The sequence below is a fragment of the Fistularia commersonii genome, chromosome 29, assembly GCF_037954325.1.
Source record: "Fistularia commersonii isolate RoL2024-O1a breed Wild chromosome 29, RoL_Fcom_v1.0, whole genome shotgun sequence".
Taxonomy (NCBI): Eukaryota; Metazoa; Chordata; class Actinopteri; order Syngnathiformes; family Fistulariidae; genus Fistularia; species Fistularia commersonii.
Window position 1 is genome coordinate 5,122,380 of NC_141312.1, and position 13,475 is coordinate 5,135,854.

The 13,475-nt window shown below is 43.2% G+C and overlaps 1 protein-coding gene across 16 annotated transcripts in view; it reads right to left on the minus strand.

The window, feature by feature from the left end:
• The window catches only part of nbeaa (neurobeachin a), a 104,910-nt gene that overhangs the window by 42,197 nt on the left and 49,238 nt on the right, over window positions 1-13,475 (minus strand). For all 16 annotated transcript variants that reach the window (XM_086176694.1, XM_086176691.1, XM_086176687.1 and 13 more), the window contains exons 9-13: window positions 11,083-11,280; window positions 9,147-9,280; window positions 8,569-8,677; window positions 6,779-6,931; window positions 5,190-5,358 (exon numbers count right to left, since the gene is read on the minus strand). In XM_086176694.1, coding sequence (XP_086032820.1) covers window positions 5,190-5,358; window positions 6,779-6,931; window positions 8,569-8,677; window positions 9,147-9,280; window positions 11,083-11,280 — 763 coding nt within the window. The remainder of the gene's footprint in view (window positions 1-5,189; window positions 5,359-6,778; window positions 6,932-8,568; window positions 8,678-9,146; window positions 9,281-11,082; window positions 11,281-13,475) is intronic.

Genomic DNA, 13,475 nt, shown 5'->3' on the forward strand with positions numbered 1-13,475 from the left:
TTAAATCAATCTTTTTCATTTTGTCGTTTTTTTTATTTGTTATCAGTTTTGTTGTTTTTATAGAAATGAGAAAAGAAAAGATTGTTTTTAACAATGTCACTAGACGTTTTTTCATCAAAAAATCATTTCGTTTTCAAATTTTGAAGCAAAAAATAAATTGCAATGTTACTTTTTCATTTTTTCCTTGTCCTGTTTTTTTTTTTTTTTTCGAAACCCCCTGTAGAAAAAACCCAGATGCATGTGTGAAAAAACGCGCGGGCCGCACTAACACAAAGATTTGATTTCAGGCAGGGGGGCCTCAAAATATTGTTCCAACGGCCGCAAATTTAAGAATGACAGTCGACCTGAAGAAGGAAATAATAACTAAACATGAGAGTGTTACAGATCTCGCCAGGCACGACACAACTAGGCCATCCATCTGTGCTATCCTGAAGAACATAGATGCACTGAAAACGGTGGATGTTTCTAAAGGGGTGACGGAATTAGTGAAGCAAAAGTGTAAAGTCTTAGAGGAAGGAGAAAAATGATTGTCAGTTTGGATTAATGAAGAACAGCTCACTGGCGATGGTGTCTGCGTTAGCGAGGGTCTCATATGTAAAAAGGCTTTATTTTTGCATGCTGATTAAGAAAAAGGAAACGCAGAGCACAAGTGCTTGCCAGAAGAGAAAGAACACCAGAAATAATTAAGGTTAACTTTAATTCCTTTCTGCATTTTGCCACAAATAAACCCCAAAAAAGTGTAATACGTTTTTTGGCGGCTGGAGAACAGATCAGCGGGATTTAGATGAATTTGAATGGGAAAAAAACGATTTGATTGGCGAATATTTCAGTTCACGAACAGAATCAAAGAGTGAATTAAATTTGTTGGCCGAGGTTCTACTGTATGTAGGACAAAGTATAACAAAACGACACTTCACTCATCCATCTTCTACAGCACTCATCCTGGCCTCAGGGTTGCGGGGTGGCTGAAGCCATCACTAGGCGTCACTAGGGGTCACTAGGGGTCACTAAGCGAGAGGCGGGACTCACACGAACCTGTCGCCATGTTGATCACAGCGCCACATATAGACACAAACAACCATTCGCTCACACTTTATATAGACACACAGCCATTCACTCTTATTTTCACATCTGGGTACTTCAGCGTCTCCAATGAACCTCCTGCATGTATTTGGAGTGTGAGAGGAACCCAGAGAACTCGCAGGAAAAGCCACCCCTGTCGGAATGGAAGCCCGAACCTTCAGGCGGAAGCGCTAACCACCGTACTGCTCACTTGAGGAATACATTGGTGCATTTGCATTGCAAACATTTTCAAAAAAATACAGGTTGCATCGCTAAATTTAGTGTAGCGGCATGTCCACACACACACATACACCCAAACACAAATACACCACCTAATAAGACGCATGCTGACAAATGCTTAATACATTTCAGCAACATTTTTGTTTTACGTGGAGGAAGCAATTCGATTGTTGCTTCTGTTGCATTCTAATAGAGTTCAAAAAGCTAATGCAAACTGCTTTAAGGGGTTGTTAGTGGTGGAATGCCTACATCCACTTTTGTTGGTGAAACAACAAAAAGTTACAAGATGTACCAATATCAGTTGTATGTAAAGCATAAGAAAAGCCCTGGAGATGTGCTTTGTATTAATTGACACATTCTCAGCAGGTGATAAAACAGACACACACACACACACACACAAAAGTCACTGGGATTAAGGCTTGTGACTTCTGTCTGGAGTGTAATTGAATACATTATGGCCACAAAGCTCCGCGTGCGAGCAAAAAAAGAAATATCGACCCATTACTATGCAAATGACTTCAATCAATGTAAATCACGCTTGTACAGTGTAGCCAAGTTCACACACACACAGACACACACATGAACAAACACTTCTGCGCCACACTCCCCGCCGCTTTGAAAGACAATTAAGATGCCTGCGAGTTGAGCTGTGACTGATATCGGCAGCTTCGTACGGGGCTGTACCCCAACAGCCGAACGGTAATATCACCAAACAGAGAGGAAGCCGAGCAGCCACTTGATTAGAAATTCCAAAAGCTCCCTGGGATCTGTCAGTCCAATCCGTCTGTTGCCATGGTATCACGGGATGCACACTGGCAGTGAGCGGAGGGTTCGGGGGCAAAAAGGCGAAGTTGATTGAATTCAAAGCCCTGAGCCGACTCTTCTGAAGCCCCCGATGAGGCTGCGAGGGCTGCACTCACACTCAAGACGGCCAATTACAAAGGCGGTGAAGTCTGAATGGTTTCGAACGCCACGTTGGGTTTGAAACGCGAAGGTATATGCAACACCAATTATTTCATTTTTCCCTGAACTAACCTGTTTCCCAGTGCAAGGAAAGACCAAAAGCACAGACATGTGTGCTCATTTTCTCTCTTTTTAAGGCAACAATAACTTATTTGGATCAATTTAAGGCTTGCAACAACTGAATTTTGACCCTTCAAGAAATAAACACTGATTGGAGGTAAATAAAATACAAATGGATTTGATCCTTTAAGTACTGACATGGGAATGAAGAACTAGGCGGAAAAAAATAGCATCCATAGTCAGAGATCCTCTTAACAGCAAATGAATTGAAATATGAATGAAATGTACATACTGGTCAAATATGCTAATAATATAAAGGTATAAAATCATTAGTTTGCGGCGAATATAAACCAATAAAAGAGTGAGCTTCATCGCCTTGGATGTGTAGAAGCTTGTGTTATTGTGTTATTTTATCTCATTATCAATCTATGGTTCAACTCTTGAGTATGTTATACACGGTCTCTGATATAAAAATACATTAATGCATGTATATAATATATATTGTTTCCATATATTATAATACACACCGCATCTTATACACACACACACATATGATAAAAGAATTTATCAAAGCAATTCCTTATGTGAGATGAAGACAATAAGAGTCTTTTTAGTGTATTTTGAGGTTATAAGTTGGAAGATCTGGAAGGTAGGATGGATTTGCATGTTTTATATAGGACCTTGTTTAAAGTGTCTTATCTACATTTGATTCTTCTGCTGCATGGCTTCGCCGCCACCCTCCACCTCCTCTTTTCCACATCCAATGCCCGACTTCATCACTGTCACTTCTGGATTCACTGATGTGCCGATGGTCTCTGTACCCTATGGGGGTCTCCGCTGCCGCTTGTCGCTGCCTCAGCGCTTTCAAGTAGGTGCACGTGAGGGCAGACGTCCCATTCACACACAGGCAGTGACAGGCAGGCACTGCAAGCCCCCTTACACAGCCATACCGCAGAAATGTGATACGGAAAAAAAAAATCCGATTTGAAAATGCCCCGACCCCAGTTTGTAAATGCAGCCTTGATATAGATTAATTTAATTACAAATTAAGAACAAATTATTTGAAATAATTTAAGGATAAATCTGAGTCTATGACACAGATGCATTAATAATATGATCCAGGTTGACAGCTGTCATTTCAGGGATTACATCCTACTCTGAGCAAATCAATGTGACTTTGCGCGGTGGCAAACCCAGAGAGCAGTTACGCTGTGCAAACGACGAACTCGTCTTGGCGGAACATTTAACTTTAGCAGCACCCGCCTTGCTGCTGAGAAAAAAACTCACAAAAAGCAAAAAGCACATAAAAAAAAACAAAATATTTGTTTCCTTTTATGCAACACGGACAAGTATAACCAGACTGGCAGTCGCCGAGGTGAAGCCGACCTGGTTTGCAGGTCTGCGGGACGGAAACCTGTGGGTGCCACAGTTGTACGGAGCGGATTGTCGGGCGGGAGAAGTGCACGGAGAAGTGCTCGGGTCTGACATTTTTTATTATTCCCATAGTGGGTTAACAGGTTGTCACGGCCTCACAACTGCAGTCAAATGAGACTCGGAAGGTCACGTCGGCGCAGAATAGACACAGGTAATGAGCACTCATACCCAGACTGTTATTTCTGTTGGAGATGGTGCTTCACATCGGTAAGAAGATGAAAAGATGGGTGGGTAAAATAGCTGGCCAAAAAAAATCTATCTTACAAACCTCTACACCTGTCAAGCATCTGTTAAACTACAGACACTAACACACTAATATGACAATTTAAAAATAATATGCAACTATATATTACATTACATTAGGCAGACGCTTTTATCCAAAGCGACTTACAATAGAGGACATAGGGACTGTAAATAACACTTGCAAATACAAGATGCACAGGAAATATACAGAACAGTAAGCTTGGGTTAGTGAGTTTTTTGGGTTTTTTTGACTAAGACATACACACACACACACACACACACACACACACACACACACACACACACACACACACACTAACACACACACACACACTGCATAGCCTGTGGTGTACATGTGGTATTTCTTACATTGTTGGTAATTTGTGTAGATTCATTCTGTGCCTATACCACCTATCCTGGACAAGGTGGGGACTGGAGCCAATCACATTGGGCGAGAGGCGGGGCTTAACCAAGAAAAGGTACTTGGGTGACCCCATGGCTAATGTGACGTTTCAATGAAATGATGCAATGAGACAAATAAATACACAAAGCACACACAGCCATGTGCAAAACACGCTAACGCTAAACATACCCTCCCACACCAAGTTGGGATTGAACCGCTAACCTTCTCACGGCGAGGCGGGCGTGCTAATCGCTCTGATATCGAACTGCCATATGGATAAGGTGATAATAAAGGACGGAGCAGATGGGAAGGGGTGGACGGTCATATTGATTTTTTAATCAAAATGTAAATGCAAGGACAGGTTAAAGCCCCCCAGAAAACCAATACTCCTACTAAAACTCTATGAAGGACATCGAAAGATGGATTGACATGAAACGTCGTGTCCAATCTCGGAGCCCATCTGCTATTCCTCTGATAACAAACACCCCCATGGGGGAGCAGAGGCGGTGCACTGTGCCTTGTACTCCGGTCCTGGCAAAGGATGTCTGTCCCGTAATCCCCTTAAACTGAGGAATATGGAGGTAGATTCTTTATTCTCATTCCCAGAATGTGTTTATAGATGTTTATTTGTGTCAATAAGGCTGCCTTTTGGCCTGTGAAAGATAAAGCTAACTGAGCCGACATTTGAATACACTTGTATTTTGAAAGTGCAAAGCCGTGTCCGGTCGCAGGAATGGAACGGCGCTCAAAACCGCAGGGCTCTGCTTTATGTGTGCGGACTTACCGAGACCTTTGGGAGTGATTCCACTGCACTCCAGCGGGTTGATGGCCCAGTAGTAGTACTTCAGGGTGTGCATTAGCTGCAGGACGGTGCCGACACGTCGGATGGTGGTGTAGATAGTCGCCGTGCCGATGAACTCCGAGGATAGGTACGTGTAGAGGGACAGCTGGACCTGCATACAGAAACACACTCTTCACACGTGTCGGAGGGCGTGCGCAGATTGTCGCACACCTGCTGGGGAGATGCAAATTGTCTTTGTGCGCTAATGATGTTCAAACAAAAAGGCGGTTTTCTTGCAAGCAGGCCGTGAGGCACAGGAAGACCCCCCCCAAACCCCAAGAAAAAAAAAAAAACACACACATGTTTCTCTGCTTTGCATTATTTTTGATGTTTCTGTGCCCGAGGACATCCAGCTCCGCACGGCGCTGAAATTAAATAGGCCACTCTCTGATTGCTCTCCTCCTTCGGCGCCTCCTTCTGTCTCCCTGCGGACCGGATTCTGCTGCCGCAAAAACTCTGAACTGGTTGCAGTGACGCCGATGCGGAGAGCTGGCCTAAACAGGGCGCCTCTGTTTGAGTGCCTCATCCCGACCGCACTTTTCGATTCCGTCCATCACATTACACATCACATCTGGTCCTTTTGTTTTTCTCAAGCTAAGCAGCAGGAAAGCCTAAAATTGCTTCATCCAAGTGCCGGCTCGGACAGATCTCCACCGAGGACAGTCATGTTACACGACGCTGTTTCTTCGAGTGCTTCGTTAAGTCCTAAATACGTACGACGCAATTCTTCGGCGAATAAACCAAGCAAGAACCGGGAGATAATGAAGCTCTGCAAGAAAGCAGAGGTTTTGGAAATTGTTTCTCTCTAAATAATACATTTAATATCCATCTATATGAGTTGTTACTGATTATTCGCTGCTTATTTCATTACCTGCTATCAGTTAAAGAGTTAAAAATCAAACAGGCAACCGCAATCAGTTTAAAAGACGTTGCATGTTGGCGGCCGATTGATTTGTTTGTTCTGGAAGAAAAACTCTGGACTTTCACGCCCTCCTAATCCTCCCGAGCTGCTGTTCTACAGCGCACGGCCGCAGCTCAATCGTGTTTTCTGCTTTGAAACTCCAGCGTGTCCCCGGGAGACCGGAGCTGCTTTTGCCGGCGAGCCAATCGCATCTCGGGGTCGGAGGGAATGAGAGCAGGAGTCAGGATGTTCTGGAAATAATGGAGGCAAGAGTTGACCGGCCCCCGTCGGGGATGCCGAGAACGTTCACATCCAACTCGGACCGAGGAGGAATAGATGATCTAACATTCACTATATTGCTGTAGGGTGTTTTTAAATGTCAGATCTCTTACTTTAGCTTCATTGTGTAATCTATTTATCTTCCTTATCCTGCAAACTCCTTTGTCATATTCCTGAAAAAAGTAAAGACTACAAAAATGTCTGCCAGGTCATTTTGTTTTACACCATAAGCTTGCTACAATTTATTCCGACCATCCTTTTCTCTCTCCTGATATGGTAAGGTATTCGCGAGCACATATTCGGCGGTAACACACACACACACATATATACACATATACTCAAATGAGCAGACCTTGGCAGGGGTGTGTATCCAGATGGCAGCGTTGAAGAGGACATGGTCACAGAGCTGTTTGAGGAGCGGCGCGCCGTGAGGCAAACCATCCAGATATTTAGCGAAGGACAGGAACTGCTCCAGGACGGCCCTCGTGATGTGGACCCGCGACGACTGGACGGGAGCGGGGAAAGATGAGTGGTAAGTGAACATGCTGGTGCAGTGTAACCCCCCCGCCCCGCTTCTCCCAAAGATACCGTATCCACTCGCAACCACAGCTGTGTTTGGGAATGAAATTATTACCTGGCAAATCCTTTTATTCCTCTCGTATTTTACACCGGGGAAACCCCTCGTCATGAAAAAGAAAAGGTTTTACTGAACCCACTGGCAGACGTAGAATTACCGCAGCTCTGGATTGTCACTGCTGTGGCAGATAATAGCGCACGACGCTGAATGGGTCTCCAACAATTACCATGAAAATGTGGAGAATATCTTATGCGTAGCCCATAACGGGGAGGGAAGGATTGGCACTATCCTCAGAACGTCAAACCTCACTCAAGCTTGATGCTGACAGCGATGTTACACCGGCTGCCGAAGGTGTAAGAATTATTAATCCGCTTTGGCGACAAAGAGCTGGCGCTGTATCGCAAAACTATTGCATTAAAGGTCAAATCAAATCACGTCCCATTTTATTTATACGGCGCCAAATCATAACACGGTTGTGTGATGACACTGGCGAGGAAACAACCGGCAGACAGATCCAAGCTCAGTTTTGGGCGACTTCTGCCTCGACCACCACATATGAAGGCTTTGTGTCATTTCCTGGTTTAGTTTCTTGGGGGAGGTATAGTATAATGAATGTATAAATAGTCTGAAAATATATACAAAAAAGCAATTTGCCAAGACACCCTGTTTGGCGCACTGTCAGGCATGAGGCGAATGGCGCAGCAGTATTTTTTAATGCGTTATTCTTGCCGAGCTGCAAAATAATGTGAGAATTACCAATTTGTGGCAAATGGTCTCGATGCTCGAGTTTACGGCTAACATAAAACCCATTTGGTATTTTAGAGAAAATAATAAAAGCGTCCAAAAAAAATTGCTGTAATCACTAAATGCTGAGGAAGGCTTTAAAAAAAAAAAAAAAAAAAAAAGAATCCGCCAAAATCGAAAGTGTTTCTCTGAGCCCGCTAACATGGCCGTCGTCCTTGTTGTCTTCAGCCGGTGGCAGAACAGAAAAAAAACAAAAGATCCAACATGAATGAAGAATAACCCTTTTGGCGGAGGTAATAAAACGGAAGGACATGCTGGTGCCGGCTGTCGTAGCCGAGCGCGGCCATTATAATCAACCAGAGCTGCCGCACTGGAGCGGCCCGCGCCGCAGATCACCATTCCCACACAGCTGGTCCGTTTTATTTCCTCGACGTGTGACTGCAGGCCCCTCAAGGCGGCGGCGAAGCATCGTGGACCGCGGCCCTCAGTACTCAACTAAACACATAATTCAAATACATATGCAAAATAAACGCGCATCCGCCTCTTTGTAGGCGAAATGCACGCAGCGAAACTGATAGCATCTATTTATAGATGCTTGTGATGTAAGAACAGCAGGAGTATCGTGAGTGCAGTACTGAAAGTCTCCTTGGAAACCTTCTCAGGCGTCACAGAAAAAAAAAAAGCAGCGGCATAAATGCTCCAAAGCGTCTTCACCGGTGTAACGCCATATGAGAACTTGAGAAATAAATTCACGTGGGAATGACAAGGATACTTCCCCTCATTTCCAAGCTAAATGCTGCACACAATGCATTTGGACTGACCTTCTCTAGGAGGTAGCCAATCACCAGGAAGCCCTTCCCTCCCAGCATCTGCTCCTGCATGGCCACGGAGCTCTTTAGCAGCTCCACCAGGAAAGCCAGCAGCGTGGCGCTGCAAAGCACACAAAATTATACGGTGAGAAAGTGAGACTACTCAATACTGCGAGAAAAAAAAAAAAGCATAAACAACATTCATGTTCCTAATTATTTCTTTTCTACTTCGCAGGTGTCCGGTGCGTTGCCGTCTTCCTGTCGTTTTCTTACAGGCAACAGGATGCAGGGACTGATTACATGTACAACTGCATTAGTGCTCAGACATATCTGAGGGATCTTGGAGGAAGAAGAACACACTCATTGCTCCAGGGAGGAGTGCGGAACGCTCGCTTATATACCCCGCACTCGAAAAAACTCGGTTATTTCTAGCCTGCGGCACAATTGTCTTACATTGCCCTTTCGGATAGAGGAAAATTCATCTTTTCCTGGTGTATCATTTTCTTCATTTCCAACTACACGTATTATCACACGGTATTGCAAAACTGCATGGACTCTCTGAGTACTTGGACTGATGTGCATCCGCTCACCAGACACTTGTGTCCACGGTGCTGTCATTGAGCTGTTTGTAGTCAAGCTGGGCGAAGAGTGGGAACAGGACTTGTATGCCTCCTATTGAATGGATGGCACTGTGGATGGAGTGGGTAACAATGGCCTTCACATCCTGGGGAAACACACACACGCACACATTGTCGGTGAGCACGGATGCAATCACACACAACTGCAGCCGAACAGATTACATATTGATTGTGATGTTCATTTTAAGGATTTTTCAGGAAATGCTTCGATTCATTTATTTATTTTGCAGAAATAAATCCTGCCACATGGGGGACGTCATAAAGATGACTGCAACGTTGGCTCAGTCACAGTTCCCCGCCGTCTTCCGAAAATTGTAATTTTTCTCAAAAAAATAGACCAACAACGATGTCATACAGTCGTTTTTTTGATTGCCGACAAGACGTTTCACCCCAAAAAAATTAAGAGCCCACCAGAAGACAAGCGACTTGGTAAAAAATGTGAAAGGTACGGTAAAGAGCCAAAAAAAATAGCCAGGATTACGTACAAAGTCACAACAATGCTATTTTACTTTGAGAATTTAACTCATTAGATCATTCATGCATTCATTCAGGGAACGGTTGCAAACACAGAGGAAAACAAGGGACCTGCTTGTCACAAGGCGGGAGCGCCAAGAAGGATTTAAAATCATTAAATCATTGTCATTAAAAATGGCATTGTATACATTGTAAACAGCGTAATATTAGCTATTTTCCATAATCACCTGTACAGTAATGACCATTCCCAAAGAGTGAAAACTTAAAATACAAATATATATATATATATATATATATATACACGTGTATATATAATCCATATATAAATGGAAAAATATATAAACACACACACACACACAGATATATATATATACATACACATATACACACACATATATATATATATATATACTGCTCAAAAAAATAAAGGGAACACTTGAACAACACAATGTAACTCCAAGTCAATCAGACTTCTGTGAAATCATAGTGTCCACTCAGGAAGCAACACAGATTCATTTGGACTTGTTTTAAGGACATTACATCAAAGTTGGATCAGCCTGGAGTTTGTTTTTACACTTTAATGTTGAGTGTGATTCCTAATCCAGACCTCCATGGGTTGATACAATTGATTTCCATTGATCATTTTTGTGTGATTTTGTTGTCAGCACATTCAACTGTGTAAAGAGCAAAGTATTTCATAAGAATATTTCATTCATTTAGAGCTAGGATGTGTTTTTTAAGTGTTCCCTTTATTTTTTGAGCAGTGTATGTATGCGTATGCATATTTGCATATATGCATGTATACACACACACACACACACACACACACACACACGTACACATTTATATTTTATTTTGCCTTTTTTATTTTTTTGGCACACACCTCCTAATCCAGCTATTACATGTGCATCACTGACTTAATTAAATGTTGGTGGAAACATGCAATGATGACTGTGCAATTTCTTTCTAAAAAATTAAATACAACATAAATTAAGTAGAAATCTTACTGTAAAAAACAAACAGAAATTCAAGATTATATACTTAATGTAAAGAAATATAAAACATCTGACTGACAATATACCTCACTTTCCTTTACCGATGTGAATCAAAGTCTCCCTGAAGTGTCGCTGCGTAACGTTGCTCGCTGCGCCGGAAAACTCTCGGAAATCACAGGGTGATTAAAAGAAAAACCACCTGAGCGAATCCTTGGCTCCGCGTTGTTCAGGAATAACTGACACTTCAAAAGGCGGAACCGTGTCGGCTCTGAGCCTTTTTGACGTTCATTGCGGTTTACCTTCAGGGTAGAGTAACAATTACCTTTCCGACGATGCACTCTTGGCTTTTTGCGTAAACATTTGTGTTGCGCAAATAATAAGGGCACATCGGACGCGCGGGACGCGATCGGGGAACTGACCTGCAGCATGAGAGCGTGTGGCGAGTGGACGAAGATAGAAGGGTTCTCCCTGGGCGACGACTCCAGGCAGAGCTGCGCATCTGTGGCCTTGGCGTTGTAGGTGAAGGAGATGGAGCTGGCCAGCTTGCCATCGTACAGCACCTGCTTGTGGTGCTCCGCCAGGTGGATGTCGCTCTCCGACTTGAACTTGAACGTGCTCTGCAAAGTTGGGAGAACGGCGGGCGTTGCGGTTAGGGATGCTAAGAGTTGCGCAGGGGTGGGGGTGAAACGTGGGGGAATCAGGAGAATCTTGAGAGATATAGTATTCGCCTAGTAATGAGAGACGAGTGAGGGCATTTTCGCGTCTGTGTGTGTGTGTGTGCGTGTAAGTTCAACACCCAAAATTGAATCTGCTTAATTGCATCTTGAGCTGTGTGTAAACAACAGGGCATTAGCTTAATGAACACAGCACACACCCGGGCTCTAATTAAATTAGTCCGGAATAAAAGACAGCGAGACTGAGCAGCCGTGTGTTTGTGCACTCTGTGCGCCAAATTTATCTTGCCCTTTGTATCCAACCGACAACAAACACAAACAGCCCCGAAAAATACCAACACCTACATGGAGCCCAGCGCGCTTCTGTGTGTGTGTGTGTGTTTGTACACCACGTCTCATGAGTCGTGCACTTACATTCAACTCGATGTTTTCTTCGATGAACTCTAGACCTCAATCGAGTTGAAATTTAAATTCACTTTGGACAATTAAGGTCTTTCCGAACTATAGTAGAAAACAGGATTCAGTATCCTGCTCCAAAAAACAGGAATCACAGTCTGAATGTGGATTATTTCATTATTTTAGAAATGGATTCACTTGCTATCATTTTTGTTTAGCTGGAATAATTTTGCTTGTTTTTTTAAGTACAAAGGCTCGGGTGAATTGTCCCGTGACCAGCCTTTAAAATCAGCAAAATGTGTCATAAGACAAGGACATTAAGACATGTACAACGCATTTTTGCATTGCAATGCATTTTTCATAATGTTCCCCGTTAAATACATCAAATAAAGTCATGAATATATACCAGTATCTGTTACTTGATACCGAAATATTAATATTTTCCATTTTTCCTTGCCTTAATTTTTAGCCAATTTTGTCTGTGCGTGAAGAAATTGGGAGATATTGAAGAAAATATATGTTGCTTATCGAATATAATTCTTTGCCTTCTCCTCTCTGCACAGCATTGTGGGTCTGTCTATCCCGCGGGCGAGGTGATGCACATTCAAGTATCCAGAAATAGAGTTGTGTTTTTTTTGTTTTTTTTAAATAGTAAGATGGTCTGCTTGACTCGTCTCCATGACCCCCAGGCGCTGCGCTCAGGAAAGCCTCAGGACGACTCCCCGACCTGCAGGCCCGGCTCGCGCTACAGCTTTCATCAGGGGTCTGCGGCCGAAAAGGAGGCGAGAGACGCCTGCAGGAAGCGAGAGAGACTTCCAAGCCAAAGAAGATCGCGCCCCGAACGATGAAGACGTTTATCGTCCACAAACAAACACTCACACACACATCGATCCGTTATTTTCTAGCACTCACACACGAGATCAGCATCTTTTTACAAACACACATACACAAATATCCGAATTGTATAAAGATATAAATGAAGTGGTGATGGAGTAGTTGTGAAATAAACACTAATGATTTCTTGTGCTTTTTATTTTGCTTTTTTTTTCTGCCCTCAAGGACATTTTTGCATCGGCAAAGGCCGGGGCTGCCGGCCCTGATGTTCAAAAACCAATTCTATTAAACTGCCACGCTAAAAAGCCCTCCATTGAAAGGAACCAGGGGTAATGCAGCCGCATGAAGGAATTATCTGTCACGGCACAAAGACGTCACTATTCAGTTTACTATAACAGCTTCCCCGGCACAGAACTACAAAAAAAATTAACATATCAAAGTTGTATGTTTCTTTTTCTAGTACGAGCCAATTCATTTCGATGCCTTACCTTTTTAGTACCGCACTGGGCGCCGGAGAAGTGAAGAAAAATTACAATGTGGGCTTTTTTATCAGGGATGATAAAATGTCACCTGGTTAAACAGGAACACGCAGAGAGCTGAAAGCGAGACCTCACACCTGTTTCACACCTGACAGGAGCAGGTTTCACACTGGCTCCCACACCAGAAACGTCAACATTGGTCTTTTTTATCCGCATCCGAGCGGTCGGTGAAACAGAGGTTGATTTTTTGGTTATACTGTTGAAGTATTATTACAGATGGGAATAAACTCCCAAATGAAAAAAACGCCTTTTTTTTTTTTTTTTTTTTTTTTTTTAATCAGCGGTAACCAGCTCATGCGGTTGACGAGTATCACAAAGATCATTTAGTTGTTTATAGTAGATTCCTGGTCATGTTCGGTTCTCCTCAAG